The 27105-nt window shown below is 44.7% G+C and overlaps 2 protein-coding genes across 2 annotated transcripts in view; both read left to right on the forward strand.

Annotated features, from left to right (window-relative positions):
- The first annotated feature begins 364 nt into the window (after positions 1-364).
- On the forward strand, positions 365-6384 carry TMEM219 (transmembrane protein 219). Its single transcript, XM_072417208.1, has 6 exons — positions 365-486; positions 1192-1387; positions 1545-1749; positions 2876-3008; positions 4445-4577; positions 5394-6384. Exons 2-6 carry the CDS (start codon positions 1232-1234, stop codon positions 5526-5528), a joined length of 762 nt encoding a protein of 253 aa, XP_072273309.1. The 5' UTR covers positions 365-486; positions 1192-1231; the 3' UTR covers positions 5529-6384.
- Positions 6385-6656: 272 nt separating this feature from the next.
- The window catches only part of TAOK2 (TAO kinase 2), a gene marked incomplete in the record, with an annotated part of 43498 nt that continues 23049 nt past the window's right edge, over positions 6657-27105 (forward strand). The window contains 4 exon segments of the mRNA XM_072417206.1: positions 6657-7568; positions 24324-24524; positions 24965-25036; positions 25115-25216. Coding sequence (XP_072273307.1) covers positions 24393-24524; positions 24965-25036; positions 25115-25216 — 306 coding nt within the window.

Below are 27105 nucleotides of genomic sequence, written 5' to 3' on the forward strand. Positions count from 1 at the left end.
CTACAACATGGGTTTTACTTAAGAAAAATATTAAAGATCAACTTCAATTAATATAAAGTTGTGCTTTCAAAAGCAACAAAATCAACCAATGAACAACCAATAGCACCCGGGCAACAGGAAAAGCTGCTTGCTTTTTGCTATTGCTCAGTATATATATAGGTATTTATATGGTGTATATTGGTGTATACAGGGAAGGATTCTCTGGCAGGAAATGTGCCAAACAATGAAAACTGGAATGTTTCCTCGTCCCACTTAAAAAGCCATAATTCTAAAATGAAGCCATGTGCACGTTGTTGCAAACCAACAAAATGGCGAAACCTCTCTGTAGGGGCGACATATGGGAAGAACCCAGGCTCCGGCCAGTTTCCATGGTAACATCAGTGGCACGTGGCGCCGACGTGGATCTGTCGCCATTTTTTTGTAGCTCGGGCGTTGGGCGTCCCCCTGCATGTACCGAGGGACCGGAGAGCTAGCCCCGTTACGAGGGTATGGATGGCTTTGGGAAAGAAAAACAGGGCTGGTGTGCAGTGTGAGGCGCTATCTGGCATCGGTGGGTGGGGTAGACACTGCAGGTGGTCAGTGAGAGCTGAAGGGGGAGGAGCTAGCGGACACTGTGCCGCTGGATCCCATAATGCACCGCGGTGTGATGACTGCAGATCAGCATAGGGGGGCATATGTATGGAATATGTCCAGATAAGGAAATACCCTGTTGCCCCTGGCAACCAATCAGAAGCCTTATTGCATTTTTCAGGTTGAAATAAAAGCTAGATGCTGATTGGTTTATTCAGTAAATAGCCTAAAAAATAGGGGCTAGTGATGTATAATGAACTGAGAATAGGGGGGAAGAACTACAAATCCCAGCCATCACGTCCATACAAGCACAATAGGAGCCAATACAAATTTGCAAAACTACAAATCCCAGCCAGCACCTCCATACAAGCACAATAGGAGCCGTTACAAATGTGTAGCACTACAAATCCCAGCAAGATTTGCCTAGGCATTGAACCCAAGGGGCATTAAATCATTGTAAACTGCATTTATACTCATCTAATGATTTAATTTGGGGGGGCTAAAATTAAAGATCACTGCCACTATCCCAGGACTTTAGGAGGTGAACCAAGGTGGGCTATGCTGCAGGTCATTGTGACAGTAGACGGTGACCCCGTTTTTTCTTGTCCTGCCCACATTCAGGTGTTCTGGCTGAGGCCGGGTGCGTCCCTGGTGTCCGGCAATGACGTGTCAGCCATGCCAGGGCCTGCGTTCCTGCATTCACCATCACCCTCCCGTGGTCACGTTTTTCATATGCGTTGTAACGCTTGGCTTCACCTACCTGTTGTTTGGAGCATACATCATGACACAGCCGGTGCAAGACATCGATTTCACCCAGGTACTGGGGTCCAGGGGGTGAAAGACGTATAGAAACTATATACACAGCAGGACAGGAGACCTGACTCTTCCCTGCTGCAGTTTAATGACACTTGTAGGTCTTGTCCTACTGATATGTTGATATACACAGCTAATTCTTCATTTCTCCCATTTTAAAGGAATGGGGTGGCATCCTCCATGCCCTCAGCACGGGTAAGATCTGCACCCAGAGTAACAGCAGCCAACATGTGGAAGGGACAAGGAATCCTGAGGACAGCGCCAATGCGTCCGCCCTGGTCACCATTACCATCTCTCCGTGGCAGCTAGTGGCCAATCACAGCAGCTTGAAGATCATAGCAAATGGCACCCAGCTTGGCATGAAAGGTCAGTTTGGGTTTATTATAAGTATTTATATAGCGCCAACATATGACGCAGGGCTGTACATTAAATAGAAGTTACAAATGACAGACAGATACAGACAGTGACACAGGAGGAGGAGAGGACCCTGGGCAGAAGAGCTTACAATCTAAGAGGAAATCAGCACGGCAAATCACAAAGCTTTGACCCCAACGTAAAGATTTTTATTGTAGACATGTGACTGCGATCTTCAAATCTTATTGGACAGACATTTTTTAATGATAGGAATCCTTATCTTGCATTGTAAGTGTCTTCGGATTCCATTCAGCATTCATCTTGCAGCCCCTTAGATCACCTCTGGTTGTATTTGTTGAGATTAGCAGATCAGGAAATGCTGCGCTGTGCCATTGGAGATGTTCACGTGTGTGGCCTTTCCTGTTTGGTGTCCTGTGTTTCCTCATATCGGGACTGCATGCATTTCCTACCTCTCCTGCACGGCTCTTCATCCTCTGGTGTGCAGCTAACACATCAGGATAAGGATTTATCCTTATCATTCTTTTCAGCCAATCACAGTTTAAGAGGCAGCCAGTCCAAACAGTCCACAGCAGCAGTCCAGGCTCAACAGAAGTCAGACATCCCCCTATCCAAGGCATTAGCAGACAGAGTATCCCTTTAATCTGGCTTGGACTGAATGTTAAGCAGCCTACTTAAACACTTTTTGTTAGGGCAGGTGTGCACGAGAGAAAAAAGCCTTAGTTCAGGATAACAACCAGTGCTTTACATAACACAAGCCAATAACTGACCCCCTCTTCCCTTCCCTATTTACTTTTGACCAAAATCAAAATGCCTTCAGCTAGGTTTTACTGCAGCTGGGTCTGCTATGAGCGCACACTGTATGATGACAGCCAGGGCTCACATGACGCACTTGAATGACCCTGGTCATGACTCTACTGACATCTAGTTGTCGAAAAAGGGACAGCCTCAGATTCAAACTGTGCATTGCAGAAAACCTTTCCTGGTTATCTTAATTTTTTTTTTTTTGCAGATTTAATTTCTTTGAATTTTCACTATAGAAACACCACCCTCCCCTTCTCCGCTTTCACTTTGAGGAATTTACACTTCTCCATTTGTACCCATCTTCTGTTTTTCACAGGCACAGATACTCAGCTGACCATCACTCTGATCTCTCATTGGTTGTCCACCCAATGCAACATCAGTGAAGTTGAATGCACTGCGAAATACTGCATCAGCCTGACTGGTCCTCGAGAGCTGCTACCACGGAGCACGTAAGGGGGAATCTGTGCTGTGCTGTGCTCAGGGGAGGTTGTGGTCACAGAGAGCATCACATGACCTCACCTGCTTCTGTTCTGTAGATATTGTTGTATTATTGCTGAAATCTTAAATGAGGTTTTTACCACAGTCACATGATCGTTCACAGCGATTTAGGTCATACAACAATTTCAGGTCCTGTCACTTTCACCTACACAACATATCCAAAATCTGTCCCTACCTGTCCCCAGAGACCACCAAATTCTTTGTACACACTCTTATCATCTCTCATCTGGACTACTGTAACCTCCTCCTCTCTGGTATTCCACTAACCCAACTCACTCCTCCAATCTATTATGAATGCTGCAGCCAGACTCAGCCATCCTTCCAACCTACCTACCCTATACACAGCCTTCCCACCTGATACACATTCTCTTACTTACCTAGAACATACACAGCCTTCCCATCTATCTACCCACCTACCTTATACACAGCCTTCCCACCACTACTCTTCTGCTGCCTTTGTAGTTCCCTTCATTGGCTTTTATGTCACCTTAGAATCAAATTCATCTCCTGTGCTTTGCCTTCAAATCCCTTCACAGCTCTTGTCCCACCTACCTACCTCATACACAAATTCCTGCACAGCTCTTGTTGCACCTACCTACCTGATAAACAAATCCCCCCACAGCTCTTCTCCCACCTACCTTTCTGCCATGATAGTAGCCATACCCTCCACCCCTCCAATGACCTACTAATGACTTCCTCACTCATAACCTCATCACACGCACGGCTCCAAGATTTTCTAGAGCTGGCCCGACTCTCTGGAATGGTCTTCCTCTTCCTATTGAGCTTGCGCCTACTTTCTGCTCATTTAAAAGAGCCCTCAAAACCCAGCACTTTAACCGCACCTACTCGTCACTACTTCCCACCATTCCATTTCCCCCTCCTATTGTGTAATACTTCCCCCACGTCCTAGATTGTAAGCTCTTCTGGGCAGGGTCTTCTCTTCCTGTGTCACTGTCTGTATATGTCTGTCATTTGTATCACCTATTTAATGAAGCACTGTGTAATATGTTGGCACTATATAAATCCTGTTTATTAATCCCCCTTAGCCCACAGTTTGAAGGATTTCACCAAGTGCACTAGGGTGGGTCTGTCTCTTTTAAAACAGCTGAAAGCATTTTTCATTGATTTTGGTCAAAGTTAAAAAGGGGAGGGAGGAGGGGTCAGTAGTTGGTTTGTGTTATGGAAAGCACTGGTTGTTATCCAGAACTAAGGCCACTTACCTCTGTCTAGTACACCTACCCTAACAAGTAGTGTTTAAATAGGCTGCTGATCATTCAGTCTGAAGCAGGTAAATGGCTGGCCACTGATTTACCGAGCAAAAAAAAAAGTCAGGGCCATTGTTTTACACACAGCTCAGCCTTAGTAACATTTCCTCTCCTTCCTACAGACAGTCCATCCAGTGTCCTCTGAACAGTTCCAGCGTCCCAGAGATCTACATGCTGGAAACAGAACCCATCGCTTCCACCAAATGCTACAACCTTATGTATGATGGAAACCTGAAAGAGAATCTTATACCTCAGGTGAGCCACACGCCCAGCCAGAAATACCTGCAGAAGGCTTGTTGGAGCGTGGACTTGACCACAGTCATCCCATAATGCATTGCAGCTGCTGGCCAATACCTCGGCCTCTCTGCATTATAAGATGGGAAGGGCCAGGATTGGTTTTTGTTTTCCCCTTTTCACCCAGCGCAAATTGGCATGAACCAATCCCAATAGACATGTTGTGTCCGGGCCCTCACAAGCACCATGCAGCAATAAAGTGGCCCCTGTTTGGTAAGGTCTTGTTCCTACCCTTCCAGTGCTGTGCATTGTGGGAACACTCCCTTTATTGCGTTACTGTTACACGGGTCAGGATGTTGCAGGGCCATTTATTGTCAGTGGCACCCCAATGCACATGTGTGGCTTCCCACCAGGGTAATGCAATACTGTGCCGAAAACATAAAGCATGGTTCATTGACGTGGGCCATATTACAATGCACAAGGTGTGAATGGGCCCTACGGGTCTTTCCTGCCCGTTGTTTTAATGTGCATGTGAAAAGGCACCAGGCCACAAGCATGTGTATGTGCCCTAAGGGCAAAAAGCCAATCCTAATGCCTGCCCTGCTGATCAATGCTTGGCCCAACAACCCTTCTGATCTCCTGGGCCTGTTGCAGCTTTTCCTTGTTCGTCTCGCTGACCACGTTACTGTCTATGCTCTGTAATGGCATGGAGGTCAGCTGGAGGTGAGAGCTGCAGGAAGTCATTGGGCAATCACTAAGCAGGGGTAATAATGACACAAAAGTCCTGACTGACCTTTCACTTCTGCCCCCCGTGTTACATGATGTCCTCTCTTGCAGGAAGAAGCAGCTCTGTGTGCACAGCGACTGCGCAATGCCGCCCTCGTCATCCTCGCCCTGGCGTTTCTGTGGATGGTGCTGTTGGCTTTCTGCAGCCCTTCCTTCAAAGAGAAGAAGACAGAAGGACCACTGTGATGTAACAGATTTGTGCCATGGACCAAAAATAAAATAAATTCCTAAATAAATGTAATATTGGTGGCCTATGTGTGATCCAGCATTGCATGGGAAACTTTCAATCAACTCAACCAGTAATAATAACCAATCTCAAGACCAATCAGGATTTATGTCTACATCACATGATGGGGATCACCTGTGCCAAGATGTGCTGGCTGCATTAATTTTCTTTTTTCATTTTTGCAATGACACACAGGCTGCTAAAATGCCTACAGGTTATAACCTTTGTAATATTTTATGATGCTTTTTTTTGTAGTAAAACACTTTTATATGTGTCATAATAACCAAACATTAAAGAAATATAGCAAAATTACCCCCCCCCCCCCCCTCCCCAAGAAAAAAGGCGTCAGCCCATCCTGGCCATGTTTTTATTCAGGAAAAGGGATCTAGTTACTACCAGCAACTTCTCTACTTATTTATTGCCCCTATTGTATATGCCAGGCTTTTTATTTCTTTGGAACCTTTTAAAGAATTGATCCCAAAGCAGTACATTCATATGAAAAGCCACACATCGCAGCATCTGACTCCCAGACTCTGAATACTAAGGCGGTGTTATTCAGCTTAGCTAGGAAGGATGGCAACATCTTTGTGTGGCTTTTCACCCAGGTTCCTATTAACAAATTCTAGATTGTAAGCTCTTCGGGGCAGGGTCCTCCAGTGTCACTGTCTGTATTTGTCATCTGCAACGCCTATTTAATGTACAGCTCATAATATGTTGGGGCCTTATAAATCCTGTTATTAATAATAATAATAATAATAATAATAATAATTATAATAATAATAATATTAAATCGATTCACTTCTCTTGTATCAGAAATATGTGCTTTGTTTATTTTCAATAAAGTTTTATTCTTGTTATTAAAAGAAAAACAAATGTGGCGCACGCGCAGTGGAGGCTTTTTCTGCCCTCAGTTAAGCCGGGTGAGGCGTGCGCGCACGTCACCTGCCCTTCCCTCCCCCAGGGGACGCCCTGCTGCTCTCAATAGCAACTTGCGCATGCGCACTACATCCGCCCCGGCCGCTTCCGGTTTAGCTCCCGCCCGGTCCTCCATCTTGGATGGAGGGAGAGAGAGAGAAAAAAAAGGGGAGGGGGTGGAGAGCTGTATAGAGAGGACGGGAAGGAGGAGGGGGTCTCCCTATAGACTGGCACTGAGCTGAGGGCTCCTGCACTGAGGGCACACGCAGGCCTGTATATGCTCCACATATATATGACAGGGTGAGGAGGGGGAGGGGATACAGCTGCCATCCTCATACTATTATATATCCGCAGCCCTGCACCTCTTATGGCTGCCTGATTTCCTCCATACACCCCTCACATCTCCATACACAGAGGGCTGTAACTATCGCTAGGCAAAAAGGGGGTGTTTACATTTTATAGGGCTGTTTGTACATCACCACAGCCTATGTGGGTGCTATAGGCTGCTCTCAGACAAGAGGGAGGCCTGCATAGACATCATTGCTGTATATTATATTATATAGGGGAAGCTATAGACAGACAGCAGCCTTCAGAGGCATCCAGGGGGATTTTATAGATGACAGGGGGGGCTGTCTGATGTTTTATTTGCCTTGGATAGACCCCCAGCCCCTGTAGATAATAGAAATCAGCACAGACAGACATTTTATATTGACAGATAGGTGGGGGATTCATCGTCTTTGCATAAATAATCCAGGCCGTGCACGGTACAATCCTGCTTCATCGGGCTGAGATGGCCGTCCTTGCATAGAGATTGGCAAGCACGCTCAATAGGGCACCGGAGGGCGATCCCAGGCACCGGCAGACACAAAGAGAAGCTGCTACATGCAGGAGAAGATCGCCCGATCAGGGTGTTGTCGGTGGGCGCTCGAGAGGTCAGGGCGGTGAGGCTGGCACTGTCCAAAGGGACCGCCGCTGTCATAGGAGGGCTTCCCCAAAGAGCCAGCATGGGAGGCCATGGGCAGAGGTCGATGCCCCTCGCCCATTAGAAGCTGCCAAGCGAGAAGAGAGTGAGCGACGACAACCAGGTAAGCTGGGCGATGGGGCTTTTTGGGTGATCAGTTTGCCCTCCGATATTATTTGTTGGAGGATGGGCAAGTGATCCGCCATTGAGATTTTTAAATCATGTGATTGTTTTTGATCCTCCTCCAATGTGCAATTTGTTTACTTACAGGTGAAGCCATTAATGGGTGCCCATTATTTAGAGTGCCAGGGACAATGTTGGGCATATCTCTCTTCTGTGGGCAGCTGTTTTGATGGGTGGGCTTGTTTGACCCACTAGGGACAATCAAGGCGGTCATTTATGGAACACTTACCACTATGATAGGCATCCATGGCATTGGTTGGTGTTGTGGCACTGTGCCAAGCATACAAAAGTCTCTAGGTATTGTCAACTTTCTCAGAATCCCCTGGTTTGTGTCAGGCAGATTTGGTGTTTTTGGTACATTGCTGGGCAATGGCGGTCTCCTTGGCATGGTGACAAGTCTCTTAAAACCCATTGGCATCTGCACTGGTGTTGGTGGGTGCTGTGCCGAGCATAGGTAGATCCCTAGATTCCATTCCTAGAATTCCCTGGTTTGTTGTAGGCACTATTGTTTTTTTCAGTACATTGCTGGGCATTGGCGGTCTCCTTGGCAGGGTGGCAAATGTCTATGAACCCATTGGGGTCTGCATTGGTGATGGTGGGTGCTGTGGCACTATTTATATGTCCCTAGGTATTATAGTAAACATTTACTGAATCCCCTGGCTTGTTGTAGGCACCTTTGGTCTTGTTGATACATCACAAGACATCAGTGGCCTTCTCGGCATGGTGGCAAGTGTCTATGAATCTGTAAGGTCTGCAGTGGCCATGGTGGGTGCCATGGTACTGAGCCAAGCATACGTAGGTCCCTAGATTCCATATCCAACATTTACAGAATCCTCCGGTTTGTTGCAGGCACCGTTGGTCTTCTTCGTACAATGCTAAGCATTGGCGATCTACTTGGCATGGTGGCAAGTGTCTATGAACCCATGGAGATCTGTGATGGTGGGTGCTGTGTCACTGTGCCAAGCATATGTGATGGTGGGTGCTGTGTCACTGTGCCAAGCATATGTAAGTTCCTAGATACTGTCGTCAACTTTTGCAGAATCCCCAGGTTTGTGTCTGGCAGACTTGGTGTTTTTGGTACATTGTAGGGCATCATTGGTCTTCTTGGCATGGTGGCAAGTGTCTATGTATCTGTAAGATCTGCAGTGGACATGGTGGGTGAGGTGGTACTGTGCCGAGCATACGTAGGTCCCTAGATTCCTTAATCAACATTTACAGAACCCCCACCATTGTTGCAGGCACCGTTGGTCTTCTTGGTACATTGCTGGGCATTGGTGGTCTCCTTGGCATGGTTGCAAGTGTCTATGAACCCACTGAGATCTGCATTGGTGATGGTGGGTGCAGTGGCATTGTGCCGAGAATATGTATATCCCCAGAAACTGTTGTCAACTTTTACAGAATCCACCAGTTTGTGTCAGGTAGTTTTGGTGTTTTTGGTATATTGTAGGGCTTCAGCGGTCTTCTTGAAATGGTGGCAAGTGTCTATGTGTCTGTAAGATCCACAGTGGTCATGGTGTATGCTGTCGCACTGTGCCAAGCAAACGTAGGTCCCTAGATACTATGGTCAACATTTACAGAATCAACCAGTTTGTGGCAGGCAGTTGTGATGTGGTCGGTACATCACAGGGCATCAGTGGTCTCCTTGGCATGGTGGCAAGTGTCTATGATTACATTGATATCTGCATTGGTGATGGTGGGTGCTGTGGCACTGTGTTGAGCATACATAAGTCCCCAGGTATTATCTTTTGCAGAAACTACCAGTTTGTTTCAGGCACCTTTGGTGGTTTTGGCCCATCACAGGGCATCAGTGGACTCCTTGGCATGGTGGCAAGTGTCAATGAACCCATTGAGATCTGCATTAGTGATGGTGGATGCTGTGCCACTGTGCCGAGCATACGCAAGTCCCTAGATAATATAGTCAACATTTACAGAATCCACTGGCTTGTTGCATGCACCGTTGGTCTTCTTGGTACATTGACAGGCATTGTTGGTCTCCTTGACATGGTGGCAAGTGTCTATGTATCTGTGAGATCTTCAGTGGCCGTGATCGGTGCCGTGACACTGTTCCAAGCATACATTGTTCTCTAGATACTGTCGCCAACTTTTGCAGAATACACTGCTTTGTTACAGGCACCTTTCGTGTAGTTGGTAAATTGCTGGGCATCAGTGGTCTCCTTGGCATGGTGTCTATGAAGATCTGCAGTAGTCATGGTGGGTGCTAAGGCTCTGAGCCATTCATACAGTACATAAGTCCCTGGATACTTAACTTTTTCAGATTCCTTGGCTGTGTGAAGGCACCCATGGCCTCCATAGTACAGTAGCAGATCTCCATGACCATTTTCCTGTGGTCGGCCTTTAGACAAAGCCATGATACACGGTAGATTTAGATGCCAATACAGGTGATGTGGCCCCCTTGATTCAAGCGAATTAAGTCTGGATGAATAGACAGAATCAGCAGATCGGTGATTTTTTTTTGGTCTGGGGCATTTTTCGGCCATGATTTCCTAGGTTCTCCTGCAAAGGTTCACTTAGACTCCTTGTGATTCCTGACTACCGGCCACAACCGTAGCCAAATGTTGTGATGGGCAGTTCATCAAATGCGACTTCTCTAAAGGGTGCATGTGGCCCACGGCCGCGCTTGTGATAACAACCAGTTATAGTTGTATGTCTGCATTGGGCCCTGACGGTTTTGGTGATGTCACTGGATTTCCTTTTGCTGGAGGCACAAGGAAGCAAATCCCTGCCTCTACCAAGATGGCCGCCTCTATATAAAGACACATGACATGGTGAATCTGTAATTGGAGATAGATCATCAGCAGGAAGATCCGCAGGCAATCCTGGTGACTAGACCTTTCCCCTCTGCTCATTGTACATTTACTCCTAATTCCTAAAATAATTCTAAGAACAGAATCGCCATTGTAACTGGAGCCCCAACTATAAACCATTGGGGTTAGGATATGCTAACCCTAAAAATGAACTGTTGCCCTTTGCTACCTTTTTCTATCTGTTTGATAAAGGCAGGACCAAAAAAAAAACTTGATCTGCCAGAAATCTTGTAAGCTTCTAATTCTCCGTGGTGTCTGCCGCGCTGTTATCAGTTTGTGTTGCTCCCAGTTCTCTGTATGGATAATGGAACACCTACCTGCTATGTAATGGAGAGCAGTGATTGGGTATTCTGTAGTCCTGAGACACTTCCTGTCCTTAGGTGACAAGGATTCTCTTTTGTACTGTTCAGGGAAGGAACGTTGTCACCCTAAGACAGGAAGTCTGCTACTCTGGCAGGATTACTAGGAAAACCTGAAATAGCTAAAGCCTTAGAACGGAAAACAATGGGCCCTGGTTTATTAAAGCCAAGACTGGAGAAGATGGACTGTAATGTGAGAACCTGGGTGGAACTTGCAGTCACATGAAAGTAAAAAACTTTTCCTATAAAAACTTTTTATAGTTACCAGTTCTGGCACCCATTTTTCGCTCACTTGAAGAGCTGGGTCAGGGATTTTAGGGTCCGCCGGGTGGAACCACAGCACGGGGGCCGGGTATGCAACCCCTTCTATAATTTGGTGTTCATGAGGTAGGAGATTGGTGGGACAAACATGAGCTTTTTTTATGGAAAGCATTCTTTTTTTTACAGCTGTCACCATCAAAGGAGGCTAATCTGTTGTAGTGTGTGATCTCTGCAAATAAGGATTGGTGGACTGGTATTTAGGCACAGCCAATCAGCACCCGGACGAAACACTTTCAGCAAGAGTTCTTACTAATATCCTGGCTTTAAGTCACATGACCAGACTATCTGAGGACTGGCATGTGAAAAAATAAACCCCAAAAGGCCTAAAACGCTAAATCCCGGTCAGGATTGTGCAGCCAGTGTTCATCCCGGCCACTTTTAGCTTATTTTTCAGTTTTGGGTGGTTACTGAAAATTTGGGTACAGCTTCTTCCCACCCAGCTTAAATACTTGGGAGAACATTGTGCAGCAACTAGGGGGATCTTCATCACTTCCTGTGGCCACAATGACCAGAAATAAGAACAGGTGGGGGTGCACAGTGTAATAAAAGCCTAAAATACCGGAAAGGATGTTACAATTTTAGGTTTGTATTGCATGCTCACAAGGTCAGACTTAAGGGAAATCTCTATCGGGTGAAGCTTCTATTCTTCACTAACCAAATTGAAGATGTTTGGGCTGGAGTTGGGCTATAAAGAATCAGATATTGGGGGCTGCGATCTGTGATGGATTGCTCAGGCCTGCAGCAATTACTAGGGGGAAAAAACAGCCATAAAAGAAAAGCCTTGCACCATAGAAAATAATAGAATGAGCCAATGGTGAGCCTTTTAATATGGAGGAGGAGGAGGTGATGGACCCATCTGTGGTCACCCTGTTAGCTCAGCGGTTATGTTATTTGTGGAGCCCAATAAAGTCTCCTTACTGGAAGACAAACACTTCCATCTGCTCCCGGGTTTGGTTTGCTCACATGGTGAGGTCTTCTCTCGGCAATGTGTGAAACACTCTGGGTGGCCATTGGAAGGAACGGAGGGGTCACTTCTGGTCAGGGGGGTTATTTTGTTGTTTGTTTTTAACACAACCAATGTTCTGTTGCCTTCTATTGTTTTGAGTTTTATGGGTGATGTGTTTTCTTTTTTTACTATCTTATGATTATTGTATGTTTGCCTTTTTTTTTATATCTGTAACAATCCTTACCCCAAATCAATCTTCCATTTTATTGGTTTGGAGATGCCAGCTATCTTATTATATCAGGTACAAATATACAACTAGTTATGTTTTCTATATCTTGCATTTATTTAATAAATGGCAGGGTTCTCCCCAGGCCCTTTTAGCTGGGTGCACCACCCAGCACTTTTCAGCACCCACCCGGCTGTTTTTGGGTGGTTACTAAAGAGTTTGGTCACAATACAGGGGCTGCCACCCACCTACAATTTCTTCCCACCCGGCTTAAAAAAAAAATCTGGTTTGAGCACTGCATGGGGGTAGACCTGTGGAAGTCATGTGACAAAGCTCTCGTCCTATCATAGAGTGTTCTTTGCAGCATTGAGTACTGAAAGATCCTCGCCGTCCTCTGCATTGAATAAATGTAAAATGAAAGTATAGTGTGGGGTTCTGTGCAGAGCGATAATTATTCTCTTCATGGATTCATACCTTTATGGTATTAGGGGAAGAGTTTGATATGGGGTAGGTGATGGAACTGCCCCAAAATGGCAGAAAATGGCAGCTATCACCAAAGCACGGTGTACTTATTGTAGTCCGATGCTCTAATGACATTCGCACCTCATGGAGACCAATTGACCAGGAAAGCACTTCCCTGTGCCAGGCCTATTATTACTACTACTGTTATTATTATTAACATTAAATATTAATAACAAACAGGATTTTTATAGCGGCAACATATCACGCACCGTTGTACAATAAATAGGGGTTGCAAATGACAGACTAATACAGACAGTGACACGGGAGGAAGGAGAGGACCCTGCCCTGAAGAGCTTACAATCTAAGAGGCCAATAAGCTCCCAGTGTCATGTGACTGTCGTGCTAGAGCTGTTGCAGTGATCCCTCCCCTGAGGAACAAAAGCTGTGAAATAAGCTGGTTTTCTGGTGAAAAGTATTACAAGTTTAGGAGGTCTTTTAATTGCATCCTCATTGTGAAAAGGAGAATATAGCCTATTTTAAGTGTAAATAGTTTAAAAGGTGTATACTGCTGTCTGTTTCTCCCCTAGGGGCAGGTCACTGGGGCAGAAAACAATTGGAAAAACATTTTTATATTTGCCAAAGGGTATAGAATTCCAAAACTCAAGACGCTGTTACCTTGGCCGTGTCAGATGAGGTGATATTGTCCGTGCGGGAGCCCCCATCGCCCTCTTTATGCTATCCTTGCCTATTATTATTAAACAGTATATATCGCTAACGTATTCTGCAGCACTGTACATTAAGTAGGGTTTGCAGATGACAAACACAGTGACACAGGAAGAGAAGAGCTTACAATCTATGCGCCCTCTTCTTCGTCTGGCACTTATGAATATGGGCGACATCTATCCTCCTTTGTGATAATGCTTGGGTCTAGCAGCCAATCACAGGGCACAAGTACTGACATGTGACGTCACCACTTCCTCTTGTCTCCAGCATTGATTTGGTCTGCCATGGAGGAAGGTGCGGTGAGGATGTAGATATAAGAGAGTCTGGCTTTTTTTTTGCAGGAAGTTGTCTACATTAATAGTAACACCTCTTTAAGGTGTGTCAATGTTGAACCCAGATTTTTTTTTTTTTGTAGCCCGGATTTTGTGACCCAACTCTTTTGGTGACTTAAACAGAACGTTGTCAGTGTTCTCCCCGACCTCTTTTAGCTGGGCATACCACCCAGCACTTTTCAGGAACCGCCCGTCTGTTTTTGGGTGGTTACTGAAGGGTTGGGCCACAATATTGGGGCTGCCAGCCAGCCTGAAAAATTCTCCGGGTTGAACACTGATTGTGTACAAGAAAGCAGCCATAGGTTGGACGGATGTGTATGTAAGAAGGGATCATGGCATGATGGAAATTGGTGGGTAATTACTGTGAATGGATGGTGCTCGGTGTCATACAAGGCAGAGAGAAGCAGCTGTTCCAAAATTTGGCATTCAGGCATTGAAGGCCTCATGACAAGGACTAAAACATTGCATTCATCCAACTAGATTGCTGCATCTAACTCAGCATTTCTCTGTCAATTGTTAAAGTTTGAACTCAATGTTCCTTAGCCAGAGTTCCTCCAGAAGTTCATTGAGCAGTTTGTGCCTCTCAGGTCAGTATAAGTGACCCCAATGAACTTTTTGGCTATCTGTAAGGGTGACATTCTTCCCAATGGCCAGCAATGTAAGAGGCATTCTTCCCACTGACCACCACACTAATATATTGTGAGCTGTGGATATAGGAATTATAGAAGGGGGTTTCTGAAGACCTGAAAAGGGTTCCCCCATGTTAAAAAAAGCTGAGAAAGGCTGGTGTAACCTGTGTGAGCAAAAGTCTACAAACACCCAAGCATGCTGGGTATTTGGACCCCTCCTTTGTGGCCATACCAGCCTGTACACATTAGGAAGTCTTTTCATAAAATGTGATTTTGTCCACATTTGGCATAGTCCGGTACTAATGTACCTGACTCACAGCCATTTCAATACACCCCAAAGGTGTCAGGATAGTCAATGGCTTTAATATATAATTTAAAAAAATTGGAGAAGTAGGAAATCCTGGAGTGCTGTTATTGCAGCAGATGTCTATATTGGGGATTGTTTCAACGTTTTGGATTTACCTTCACTCTCTGGGTGGGAAGAAGCTGTAGGCGGGTGGCAGCCCTGTATTGTGACCCAAAAACAGCCAGGTGGTCACTCAAAAGTGCCAGGTGGAGCGCCCAGCTAAAAGGGATCGGGGGATCACTCTGATGACTACTAAAATAGAGACCGTGGGTCTTTGCTAGGGGGGTCCCAGCCCTACCAATTGACATTTTTTTTAGGTATACTTCTTATGAATATAATTATCAAAGCTTTATGTATGCTGAATCAGTTTTTGCCTCCTTTAGGGCTTTCACACACCTCAAATGCATTCAGGCACATTTTGTATGCAATAATTTATCTCCATGGGAACTGCCCCTAAAGAAGCAACGAATGGTATCATTATGTATTTATATAAATCACTGACATATTACGTAGCGCTGTACAAAGTCCATAGTCATGTCACTAGCTGTCCCTCAGAGGAGTCATTTGTCATTACTATGGTCCAAGGTCAATTTTTGGGGGAAGCCAATTAACTTAACTGCATGTTTTCGGAATGTGGGAGGAAATCGGAGTACCCGGAGGAAACACACACAAACATGGGGAGAACCTTCAAACTCCATGCAGATAGTGACCTATCCGAGATTCCAACCTGGGACCTAGCGCTACAAATCCAGAGTGCTAACCTCTGCCCAACTTTATTTGAAAACCTAAGAAAAAAATGTTTTGCAGGTATACCTACCTTACAATTCCTCCTTCTCTGCTTCTTGATTATTTTGAGTATGGAGAAGCTGTTGACTGGCTCTCTTGTGATGGTGCCCATGCCAATTGCTCCATATAGTGATTGGGCAAGCGAGGTGCTGCTTCCCCGAGTCACCAACACAGCCAACCATGCTGCCTGGGAGCTGAAAAGAATCTCAAGAAGGGGAAATATAAAGGGAAGGGGATTCCCTTTCTAGAGACACCCTCACCTCACGTTGCAAAATGGCATTCAGAGTTGGATCAGACATTAGTCCCGCTCCTAAAGCAAAAACATGTACCAACGATAGGTTTTCAGGTAATAGGAGGGTTAAATATATATTTACCCCACCAGCATTAGTCATTCATCTGTGTGTATACTCCCATTATATTTATGCTTTTTATAGACAAGGGTATTATACTATAGAATGCTTTATGTAGCATTGTAAGCTTCACAATGTTTTTTGCCTTTGTTCTTTATAAAATTGAAGCGTTGAAGTGAAGAGAATAATAAATTAACATTAATATTGAGGACTGGTGAAAATGTGGAAAAAAATTATACTGATGTGGATCTTTTTCATGTTGCAGTGCTTGTTGCACAGTGGTTTGTACCAGACTTGGTGGGCATGCCTCAGATTTTACTGTAAAAGCATTGCGCCAACCATACAAGCAGGAAGTTCAAATGTAAATAGTTGAGTATACAGGGTACAGAAGTGAAATGGTTGTCATTGTTTGAGGTAGAAGGTTAAGTTACCAGTTAACAAGAAAAGGATGTGATGACAGTACATTCTAATATGAATTGTATCGATATGGTTGTGTTTATTTATCAGCATGGTTTCCTTTGCAAGCTAGTCAATGTGGCAGTGCTATGTCCTAGATGGAAAAACTTCTCGCCTACCAAGCTTGGGTTTGGATAGAGCCGGGAAGTGAGATGGGAGCCAATTCAAAAGATAGTTGTTGAAGCCAAACTTGATCTACCCTTCAAGTTGAGCTATTCCAGCACTTCAAGGGCCAAATGCCTACGGATAATATAAGAGGGGCGTTCCCTTGCCATATTCCTTTTTTTCCTTGGTGGTCTGTGCTCTTTCCCTTTCTCATTCCTTACTTTTTTCCTTTCCTTTCCTTTTACCAATGGTGATGCCATCGACTGGTGGACATGCTTCATGCTCATTCAATGAACCACAAGCCTTTACAACTTGGGCCCTTGGGTGAAATGTGGGACCCAAGGTGTGGCGCTTGGGCGAAATGTGGGACCCAAGGTGTGGCGCTTGGGCGAGATGTGGGCCCCAGGGTGTGGCGCTTGGGCGAGATGTGGGCCCCAAGGTGTGGCGTGCACAAACATAGAAAGTCAGGAGCAGGAGATGTACAGAGGTAGTATGGGGAGCTCAAGATTGGTAAAAATCTTGAAATGGGGCTGAATCCGGAAATGGGACAAGACCATGATGTGGTACAGGAGTGTGTTATAGGATCAGGATCAAACGCTGTATAGTAGTTGATGGGGGAACAATGTGTTGACTTGATCACAAAAGATACAGTACCAGGATATAAGATCAGGATCATGTGTGCTATGGGAAAATGATGGTGACCATGTGTGGTTTGGGGAAACTTTGCGGTGCCTGGACATAGTGAATGGTGAGGAGAAGGTTTACTGCTAAAAAAAAATGTTCTATTATCTGGGTCAGGAGAAGGTGAGATACTAGTGCCTGCCAAAACCTAAAAACCACTGACAGGTGCAGTATGTAACATTGACTATCTGCCTACTGTGGTACTTTTTTTGGGGTAGGGTAGCATGTGAAGTCAGTTCTTGAAGGTGATGTGTTGGAAGCAGGAAAAATGAAGTAGGTCTGGTTGGGTGTCTCCATGGTGTAGTGGTTAGTACAGAGAGGGAAAAAAGTATTTGATGCCCCGCTGACTTTGTACTACCTACGGCTGATTTTGTTCTACAATAAAGCTACCTAATGGTAAGTTTATTGTAGGTATGATAGACAGAATAACAACAAAAGAACCCTCAAAAACCCAGTGCTCAAAAGTTAGAGCTTGATGTGCATTGTAATGAGTGAAATAAGTATTTGATCCCCTATCAACAAGTCTGAAGACTGGCTAGGCCACTCCAGAATCTTCATGTGCTTCTTCTTGAGCCAATCCTTTGTTACCTTTGCCTTGTTTTGGGTCATTGTCATGCTGGAATACCCATCCACCACCCCGGCTGAGGGAAGGAGGTGCTCACCCAAGATTTGACGGTCCATTGTCCATTCTATGTGCTGGAGGTGTCCTGTCCCCTTAGCAGAAAAACACCCCCAAGGCATAACGTGTCCACCAGCCCTTTGTGCTGGTTGCCTGCTGACGGGACACTCTTTTCCTTTATCCAAAAAAGCAATATCCATCCCCATTTACCATGTGCACTTGAAAACCCCATCTCTCTTTAACACCATAAAAGTTATCCTGAGTGTTTGACATATTACCCATGTTCATCATCTTACTTTGGACAAAGAATATCTTTTTAGTATTTTACATCTTTCTACAGATTACTTATCCTCACCAATCAGTCAATCCACCAAGTCTATTCCACCAGTGTTTTTAACAGAACTACCTTCATGGAAAATCAAGCTTGAACAAGTGTATTCAGACCACCACCCCTCTCCCCATTTTTCTACGATTCTGGTATTCGGGAACAAGCTCAATTACTGATCTTCTATCCTTTTAACCCACATTGCTACCTGGTCAATATACCAAGGTCTCCACTCCCCTGAGGAAGCCCACCAGGGCGAAACGTGTCGGGATAGACCATTAACAGGAAAACCTCCTATATTGACCCTCACTTCACTGGGGTTTGGTGTATATTATAACCAACCCGATGTAATATATCTAGATTCATAATGTCAGAGTACTAAAACCTATATGTATGTATTTTAAGACATTTATTTTATTTTAATGAAAATAAATAGAATATTTCATTCAATTTTATAATAATATTGCCTTAAAGAGCCACTTTTCTCTTCATCCTTCTCTTATCTGTCCACCTCCATGTTTGACGGTGGGAATGGTGTTCTTGGGGTCATAGGCAGCATTCGTCCTCCTCCAAACACGACGGGTTGAGTTGATGCCAAAGAGCTCAATTTTAGTCTCATCTGACCACAACACGTTCAGCCAGTTCACCTCTGGATCATTCAGATGTTCATTGGCAAACTGCAGACGGGCCTGTACATGTGCTATCTTGAGCAGGGGGACCTTGCGGGCTCTGAAAGATTTCAGCCCTTCACAGCACAGTGTGTTACCAATTGTTTTCTTGGTGACTATGGTCCCAGCTGCCCTGAGATCATTGACAAATTCCCCCCGTGTAGTTCTGGGCTGCTCCGTTCTCATGGTCATTGCAACTCTACAAGAGGAGATCTTGCATGGAGCCCCAGACCGATGGAGATAGTGGAGACAGTTATTTTGAGTTTCTTCCGTTTGTGAATTATCACGCCAACTGTTGTCACCTCCTCACCAAGCTGCTTGGCGATAGTCTTGTAGTCCAGTCCAGCCTTGTGTAGGTCTACAATCTTGTCCCTGACATCCCTAGACAGCTCTTTGGTCTTGGCCATGGTGGCTAGTTTGGAATCTGATTGATTGCTTCTGTGAACAGGAGTCTGTTATACAGGTACTCTAACAAGCTTGGAATAGGAGCACTTCCTTACAGAGGGTGCTCCTAATCTCAGCTTGTTACCTGCATACAGTGAAGACACCGGGGAACCGGAAATCTTGCTGGTTGATAGGGGATCAAATACTTATTTCACTCATTACAATGCACATCAGGCTCTGACTTTTGAGCACTGGGTTTTTGAAGGTTCTTTTGTTGTTATTCTGTCTCTCACAGATACAATAAACCTACTATTACAAAGATAGACTGGTCATTTCTTTGTCAGAGGGCAAACGTACCAAATCAGCAGTGGATCAAAGACTTATTTCCCTCCCTGTACCTACCAAAAGGTTTCCATGGAAGGATCATCACTGGTTTATTGACATGGTCATTGGCATGGCATTGACATGGCTCTCAAGTTACATTTAGGTAGGTGGGGGGCTTTTTGGTATCCTTTCTGGGGGAGTCTCGGTCTATATTGGACAGTAACCGTTAAATTTTGATGGTGATGTGTTGGAGGCAAAAAAAATGACCAGGCATAGCTATCTGACATTGACCGGCGCCAAGTCCTGATGGCTGGACAGCCTAGTCTAGACAACTCCAGAACACCAGGCCTTGTAGGGTGTTCTCAGTGTGCAATAGTTAGTATAATACCTACCGAAAGGGATCAAATTCTTAAACTGCCAATAGAATCATTGGCCCTCAAGGCTCAATATTGTACACATAGATAAAGGTGTTTTGACCATCCGGTCTGATCCTACATAAGAGCTGATAAATTGCTGAACAGTTTAATCCTGGGTATAGAGGTGGTAGAACGCCCACTTGTTCTGCAAATTCTGCAACTCCCCATTCTGACTCTTTATCAATAGTACCTACAATGGGCTTGTGCGTGTCGGAACTGGACCATGGAGCAATGGAAAAAGGTGGCCTCGTCTGGTGAATCACATTTTCTTTTAGATCATAGGGATTACCAGGTGTGTCATTTACTTGGATAAGAGTCAGCAGCAAGGTGCAATATGGTAAGAAGGCAGCGGGTACTAATGTCTTGGTGCCAGATACCCCATGACACCTTTATAGGTCTTATAAAGTCCACGCCTTGATCTGCCAAAGCTGTTTTGATGGATCTACTGAATATTAGGTGGTTTTCTTAGTAGGGAAAATGGATCAAAGAAAAAGGTGTGGCAGTAACTGGTTTAGTAAGGTGAAGGAGGAGTAGGACAGTAGCTGGTTTGGTAATTGTAAAGAAATGGGGACAGTAGCTGGTTTGGTAAAGGGAAGGAATGGGGGCAGTAGCTGGTTTGGTAAAGGGAAGGAATGGGGGCAGTAGCTGGTTTGGTAAGGAACAAGGGCAGTAGCTGGTTTGATAAGGAACGGGGGCAGTAGCTGGTTTTGATAAGGAACGGGGGCAGTAGCTGGTTTTGATAAGGAACGGGGGCAGTAGCTGGTTTTGGTAAGGAACGGGGGCAGTAGCTGGTTTTGGTAAGGAACGGGGGCAGTAGCTGGTTTTGGTAAGGAACGGGGCCACTAGCTGGTTTGGTAAGGAATGGGGGCAGTAGCTGACTATTTGCCCTGTGCAATATACAGAGTGCAGAGTTTGGGTTGCAATGATGATGTGCAGGTATTCCTTGCTGTCTGTGTGGCAGCTCAGTGACCACATTGTGTGTTTTGGTATCAGGCGATGTGCGCTGTGTCATGGCACAGGGGGAAAGGGGCTTTAGAAGGATGCGGGGGGCATGACTGCTCTGCCAGTCTCCAGTTCCCGGCCCCTCTGGGTGAAGACCAATAGTAAACCTGTATCCAGGGCTGTCAGCGGAGGAGGAGGTGGCTGCACGGCACTTGGATCTGTCTGCATCTGTCACTTTCCCTGATAAATCTCTACTTCAGCACCACAGCCGGGAAAGGGTTAATGTTCAGGATCCTCTACCTGGCCTTGCATTGGTTAACACTGCCAGGAATGCGCGCCCAGCAAGGAAAAGGTTAACCCTGGCTTTTGGCAGGAAAGGACATAATGGGGTAATACTGTATTTATATTTTAATGCCCGCTTCCCTTAAATGTCCTCTGTTGTCACAGAACCTCTTTTCAGGACCCCGTTTTTTTTCTTTTACCCTTCCAGTCCTCATTTCCTTTACCCAGCTTCGGTCGCCCCCTTTTTTCGTCTGTGGTGTAGTAACCCCTCGTTTTTTTGTATGTGCGTCATTTCGGTTGCACCTTGCTCAGTGCCCCCTCCTTCCTTCCATCTTCCTACTTTTTCTTATGAACTGCGGATCCCCCCCCTCCCCGTTACGCATAATACAGACCCCTTTATTCCTAGGTTAATAAACAATGTTTCTGGTTTCTTTTTCTTAATTTCATTCATTTTATGCAACAGATTTGGGGTACAAAAATTGTTATAGTTGTTTTTTTATGCTTTGATTGTTTCCATTAAAAATTGTGTACTGTAGAGATAATTGCATGCAAAAAAATAAACCCCCCCTTCTAAACAGATTTTAAAAATATAATTTAGCAGTAGAGAAAGTTACACATTAGCACCACACACTTCAGGTTTGTGTGCATTTTGTAGAATCTTTGTTCTGTGTTTAGTTTCAGGATAGACGCAGATTTTTCTATTTTTATCTAAATTTAAACATGCTAATGCAAAGCAAACAAGGCCCTATGTGGTGTTAGCAGATTTACTGGCAATCTCTCCAGACATTTTTAAGCTGGGTGTGAAGAAACTGTAGGTGGGTGGTGGCCCCTGTATTGTGACCCAACCACTCAAAGGCAGCCAGGTGGTTAATGAAAATTGCTGGGTGGTGCGCCCAGCTAAAAGGCCCTGGGGAGAAGCCTGTCCTCCCTTCCCCCAGTCCACTACGCAAAGCTCAGAAAAACCCAAATTTCTGGGCAGTGTTCAAGCCCCTGTATTGTGACCAAGCTCTTCAATAAATACCCAAAAACAGCCGGGTGGTTACTGAAAAAAGCCAGGTGGTGCGCCCGGATAAAAGGGTCTGGGGAGGACACGCATGGGTTTGAGGCAAACATGCAGCTTCCTGCCCATCACATTGCAATGCTTGAGGCTTCCATGCCCCACAAACCAATCACACGGGCAATGGGCCTGTGCAGAAAAAAGTCAGTGCACAAGAGATGTGCACCATCTCATCCAAATCATTGACTTTGTGTATTTCTAGTGGAGGGCTGCACGGACATTGTAGACAATTGTATTCTTCCAATCTTGTAGCGACAGCTTGGAGAAGACCTTTCTCTGTGCCACCATAATTATGCGCCAGCTCCATGAAGACATGGGGTCTGATTTATCAAAGCTTCACAAGACTGGAGAAGATAAGGGCATCATAGGTGAACCAGGGGGATCCAGCAACCCTGGAATAATATTAATAATATTATAAACAGGATTTATATAGTGCCAACATATTACGCAGCGCTGTACATTAAATAGGGGTAGCAAATGACAGGCAAATACAGACAGTGACACAGGAGGAGGAGAGGACCCTGCCCCGAAGAGCTTACAATCTAGGAGGTGGGGGAAGTAACACACAATGTGTCAGGGGGGGATTTGGAATTTGAGGTGAAGATATGAACTAATTCTCTATTTTTTGTACAGCTCTGAATAATATGTTGGCGCTATATAAATCCTGTTTATTATTAATAATAATAATGAGCACTATACAGGCCAGCAAGCCAGTTATGTTCTAGGGAGGACAGGTAGGCGGCGGTCCCCTGCAGGGACTACATTGGTTTTTAGTGGTTGGATATGGAGTGTCAGGTGTTGTGCCACTTCTGTACTGCTGCTTGTGTTTTTTATTTTCTATATCATAAACAATCATCTCTGGCAACAAAAATCCAGCATCTGATACAGACTTTAAGCTACATTATGGTCATAGTGCTTACACGGAGCTTTGACCCCTCCCCTGTGCGCTGACTGGCCTGGAACTGTCACATGGCCAAGTCAGCTGATCCTCTATACCCGGAAGTACCTGGTATGTTTTCAGCTCTTAAAGCTGAATGTAATTAGTGGGGAGCAAAGGAAAAAATGAAATATGCTGCTGGGGCTGTGAGAAGGAAGGAAGAGAGAAATACCTTTGCTTTTTTGTTTTATTTTAGATTGTGGGGGCACTAAAACCCCAAAAAATTTGCATTGCCTAAATATTATTAGATTCGATTTTATTGAGCTATAAGGTTCCTTCTGGCGTCAGCCTGCAGCTTTACCTTTCCAAGTGCGATCGGAAAGCGGGGTAGGCGATAAAAGCGCATCGGGTCCCAGGTTGGAATCTCGGCCAGGACAATATCGGCATGGAGTTTTCAGGTTCTCCCCATGTGTATTTCCTCCATGTACTCTGGTTTCCTCCCACATTCCAAAAACATGCAGCTAAAGAGGAAGTAAACTAAAAAAAATACACTTACCTTCAATCCCGCATGGACTTTTTTGCTAAATATTATTACGCAGTATTTATATAGCACCAACATATTACGCAGCGCTGTACAAAGCCCATAGTCATGTGACTAGCTGTCCCTCAAAGTAGCTTACAATCTAATGTCCCTACCATAGTCATATGTCATTATCACAGTCCAAGGTCAATTTAGGGGGAAGCCAAATAACCTAACTGCATGTTTTTGGAATATGAGGAAACCAGAGTACCCAGAGGAAACTCTCACAAACACGAGGAGAACTTGCAAACTCCATGCAGATAGTGTCCTGGCCGAAATTCCAACCTGGGACCCAGCGCTGCAAAGGTCAGAGTGCTAACCACTGAGCAACCTTGCTGGTGAATGAGAATCTTCATTCTGCTCAGGTTTGGTCCAGATTGCACTTTGATCTTTGTTGCCCCTGAAACGCGTTGGATTATTCTTGGTGCAAATTTGTCTGAGCTTTTGTAATCACACTTCTGCTTTTATTCCTTTCCTGCTTACTTTTGGGCAGAGGGGGTTTGTGAGGATTCTTCCCTCTAGAATTTGCGAAAGTTGGTCAAGGATGATTTTGTTTTTGGTGATTTTTTTTATTTTACTTTTTTTGATGTTCTAAAGCATTTTGTGTTTGTTACCGAAATGTTTTGTAAATATATAATAAATCTCTAACCATCTTTTCATTTCTCTCCTCCGTAGCTGCAGAGGGTCGCGCCTCCGTGGGGAGTGCTGGCGGTATCCCGCGGGGGGCTTCCTCTGGCCCTCGTCATGCCGTCCAACGCCCGGGCTGGCAGTCTGAAGGACCCTGAGGTAGCCGAGCTATTCTTCAAAGATGACCCGGAGAAGCTGTTTGCTGATTTGCGGGAGATTGGGCATGGCAGCTTTGGAGCTGTCTACTTTGTGAGTACCGGGGAACGCACACCATTGATCAAATTTCTGTTCTCTGGCCTAAACAGGAAAAGTTGTAACCGCAGCCTTCTTGGGTTAAGCTGAACCTTGGGGAGAAATAAAAGCTGCAAATGATGCAGCAGAGCATTTAATGCATTGATAAACATTTATTTTTGTGCAGCTGGTAGAAGTACTCAAATTTAAAGAATGACCACTCTGCAATATTCTATATAGCGGCACCTAAAGTCAACCAAGCATCCTGCATTCAAATATGCTGACAAGAAATAGATTGTGAATGACAAGTGGAATGACCCCATCAGTGTTCTGCTTCTCCTTTCACTATCCATTCACGCGACTATGGACATGTAGATCACGATATGATATACCTGTGACAGAGAAAGCACTGCCTGCCCATTGTTAGATTTGATTTGCTCCTCTCATTCTTTTTGCAGGCCCGAGATGTGCGCAATAACGAGGTTGTTGCCATTAAGAAGATGTCCTATAGCGGGAAGCAGTCTAACGAGGTAAGTGAAGTCCAGGGATGTTCTAGGCGGGAAGGAAAAAGATGTCCCCTTCTCTAACTATCCCCTTCCAATTCTTAGAAATGGCAGGACATCATAAAAGAGGTGAAGTTTCTTCAGAAGCTGCGACACCCCAACACTATCGAATATAAAGGATGTTACCTACGGGAGCACACTGCCTGGGTGAGTGCACTCTGCTTTTCTTCCAGGAGGGGGCAGCAGTCGTGATGATGCAATTATAACATTTTTCATTTTTAGTTTTGTATATACAAAGAACTGAAGCCCTGACAAACTTTTACCTTATTATACAGTTCTCTATTTACTGTCAGAAATACAATGAGCTCTGAATATCAGGAAAACCTGATGGGTTCTAATTTTTCACCATTCTTTCCAAAAAGATTAGGCTTTTCATTTTCTAAGTGGACTTGGCACTACACGGAAGTTCTTATGTTTACCCTTCCCATTTAATGATACATACACTTGGCTCTTAAAGTAAAAACTGGAGAGCAGTCAGTTATAAAATACACTTTCTTACCGGATCACAATTTGTGCATTTACACTTCAAATGGTCAGCACGGTGGCCTTTGCAGCGCTGGGTCCCAAGTTCGAATCTCAGCCAGGACACTATCTGCATGGAGTTTGCAGGTTCTCCTCGTGTTTGTGAGAGTTTCCTCTGGGTGCTCCGGTTTCCTCCCACATTCCAAAAATGCATTTAGGTTAATTGGCTTCCCCTCAAAAATTGACCTTAGACTGTGATAATGACATATGACTATTGTAGGGACATTAGATTGTGAGCCCCTTTGAAGGACAGCTAGTCACTCGACTATGGAATTTGTACAGCGCTGCGTAATATGTTGGCGCTTTTTATATACTGCGTAATAATAACTACTCAGACTTCCAATGGGATCCAGACCCATCTTGATTGGACAAATAGGAATGTTGTAACTCTTATGCATGGGAGTCATTCCCAGCACCCTGGAGTTTGCCCTGCATCTATCGCAGAGCTGCACATGTGAAAACCTTGCACATCCAGTAAACATTTTTATTTCAATCAGTTTTATTAGGTTTTCAGAGAAAAAAAAAGGGTGACAGGTAAACATAACAAAAAAAATCAGGTATACATCACATATATCATAACAAACATAACATTGTAGGCTTCGAGTTAACAGACATATAATACCAAAGAGCTGCTTCTACCTAAAAAAAATATATATGACAATAAAAAAAAAAACATAATAGTTCCAATGGACCATGTAGCACATAGTAAACCTGTACCAAAACAGCTACATATCTGCTAGCGGAAGCGTATGGCATAGGGTGTACAGTAAACATTTTTAACAGGCAGGGAGGTTTCTCCTATTGCAGATAGGACATTGCTTGTCTTTTCTTCAATAAATGACCTGCCTGCTCATAATTTTTTAACATTTAGTTACACTTTAAGCAATGCAAGGTTTGAAGACCAAAGTGCAAGATTTCTCTTCACCCATAGGATGAGCTACTTTAACAGCACAGGTGGGAAATTCTGCCCCCTACTGTTGAAAATCTGAAGGCAGTTGTCTCTCCAAATCTTGCATAATGTAGGATAACCTCAACTTGAGTAAAGTGCTGCTTTTCTATTACAGGGTAGTTTTCTTATCACTATCTTACCCTGTTTCAGCAGAGAAATGGGAGTGGAGGAAAGGGGTAAACAGGGCTTTACAGGGTAACAGGACAAAATAAACGTTGGTCGAGTGGGATTTCAGAAAATGCTTCGGGACGCTGTTACTCAAGGAAACTTGAATTTTACAGATAATCCAGGGTCACTATAGTTCACTTCTGGGTATAGGATTTCTGTAGTGGGAACTTGTTTGTACGCGGTGATTAGCTTGACCTGTGAATTTTCAGTACAGATCCATACACAAGCAGTCTTATCTGCTCAGATGCTTTGGGTACATGTAATGCTGAGTCTCTTTTGTGATTGCTTTGTGTGGGAGGTTGTACAGCACACTGTGTATACAGAAAAAGCCATCACAAAAGGCCCCCTGCGGGCTGCCAGCGTCACTGCCAAACGCCCCCTCTTCTCTCTCCAACAC

The sequence above is a fragment of the Pyxicephalus adspersus genome, chromosome 7 (genome assembly GCF_032062135.1).
Source record: "Pyxicephalus adspersus chromosome 7, UCB_Pads_2.0, whole genome shotgun sequence".
NCBI classification, from domain to species: Eukaryota; Metazoa; Chordata; class Amphibia; order Anura; family Pyxicephalidae; genus Pyxicephalus; species Pyxicephalus adspersus.

Bases quoted from the DNA above. Each gene is read 5' to 3' on its own strand.
- TMEM219 (XM_072417208.1), top strand. From the start codon at position 1,232: ATGACGTGTCAGCCATGCCAGGGCCTGCGTTCCTGCATTCACCATCAC. The intron at 1,388-1,544 runs GTACTGGGGTCC...CCCATTTTAAAG, and splicing joins AAGACATCGATTTCACCCAG to GAATGGGGTGGCATCCTCCA. The intron at 3,009-4,444 runs GTAAGGGGGAAT...TCCTTCCTACAG, and splicing joins GAGCTGCTACCACGGAGCAC to ACAGTCCATCCAGTGTCCTC.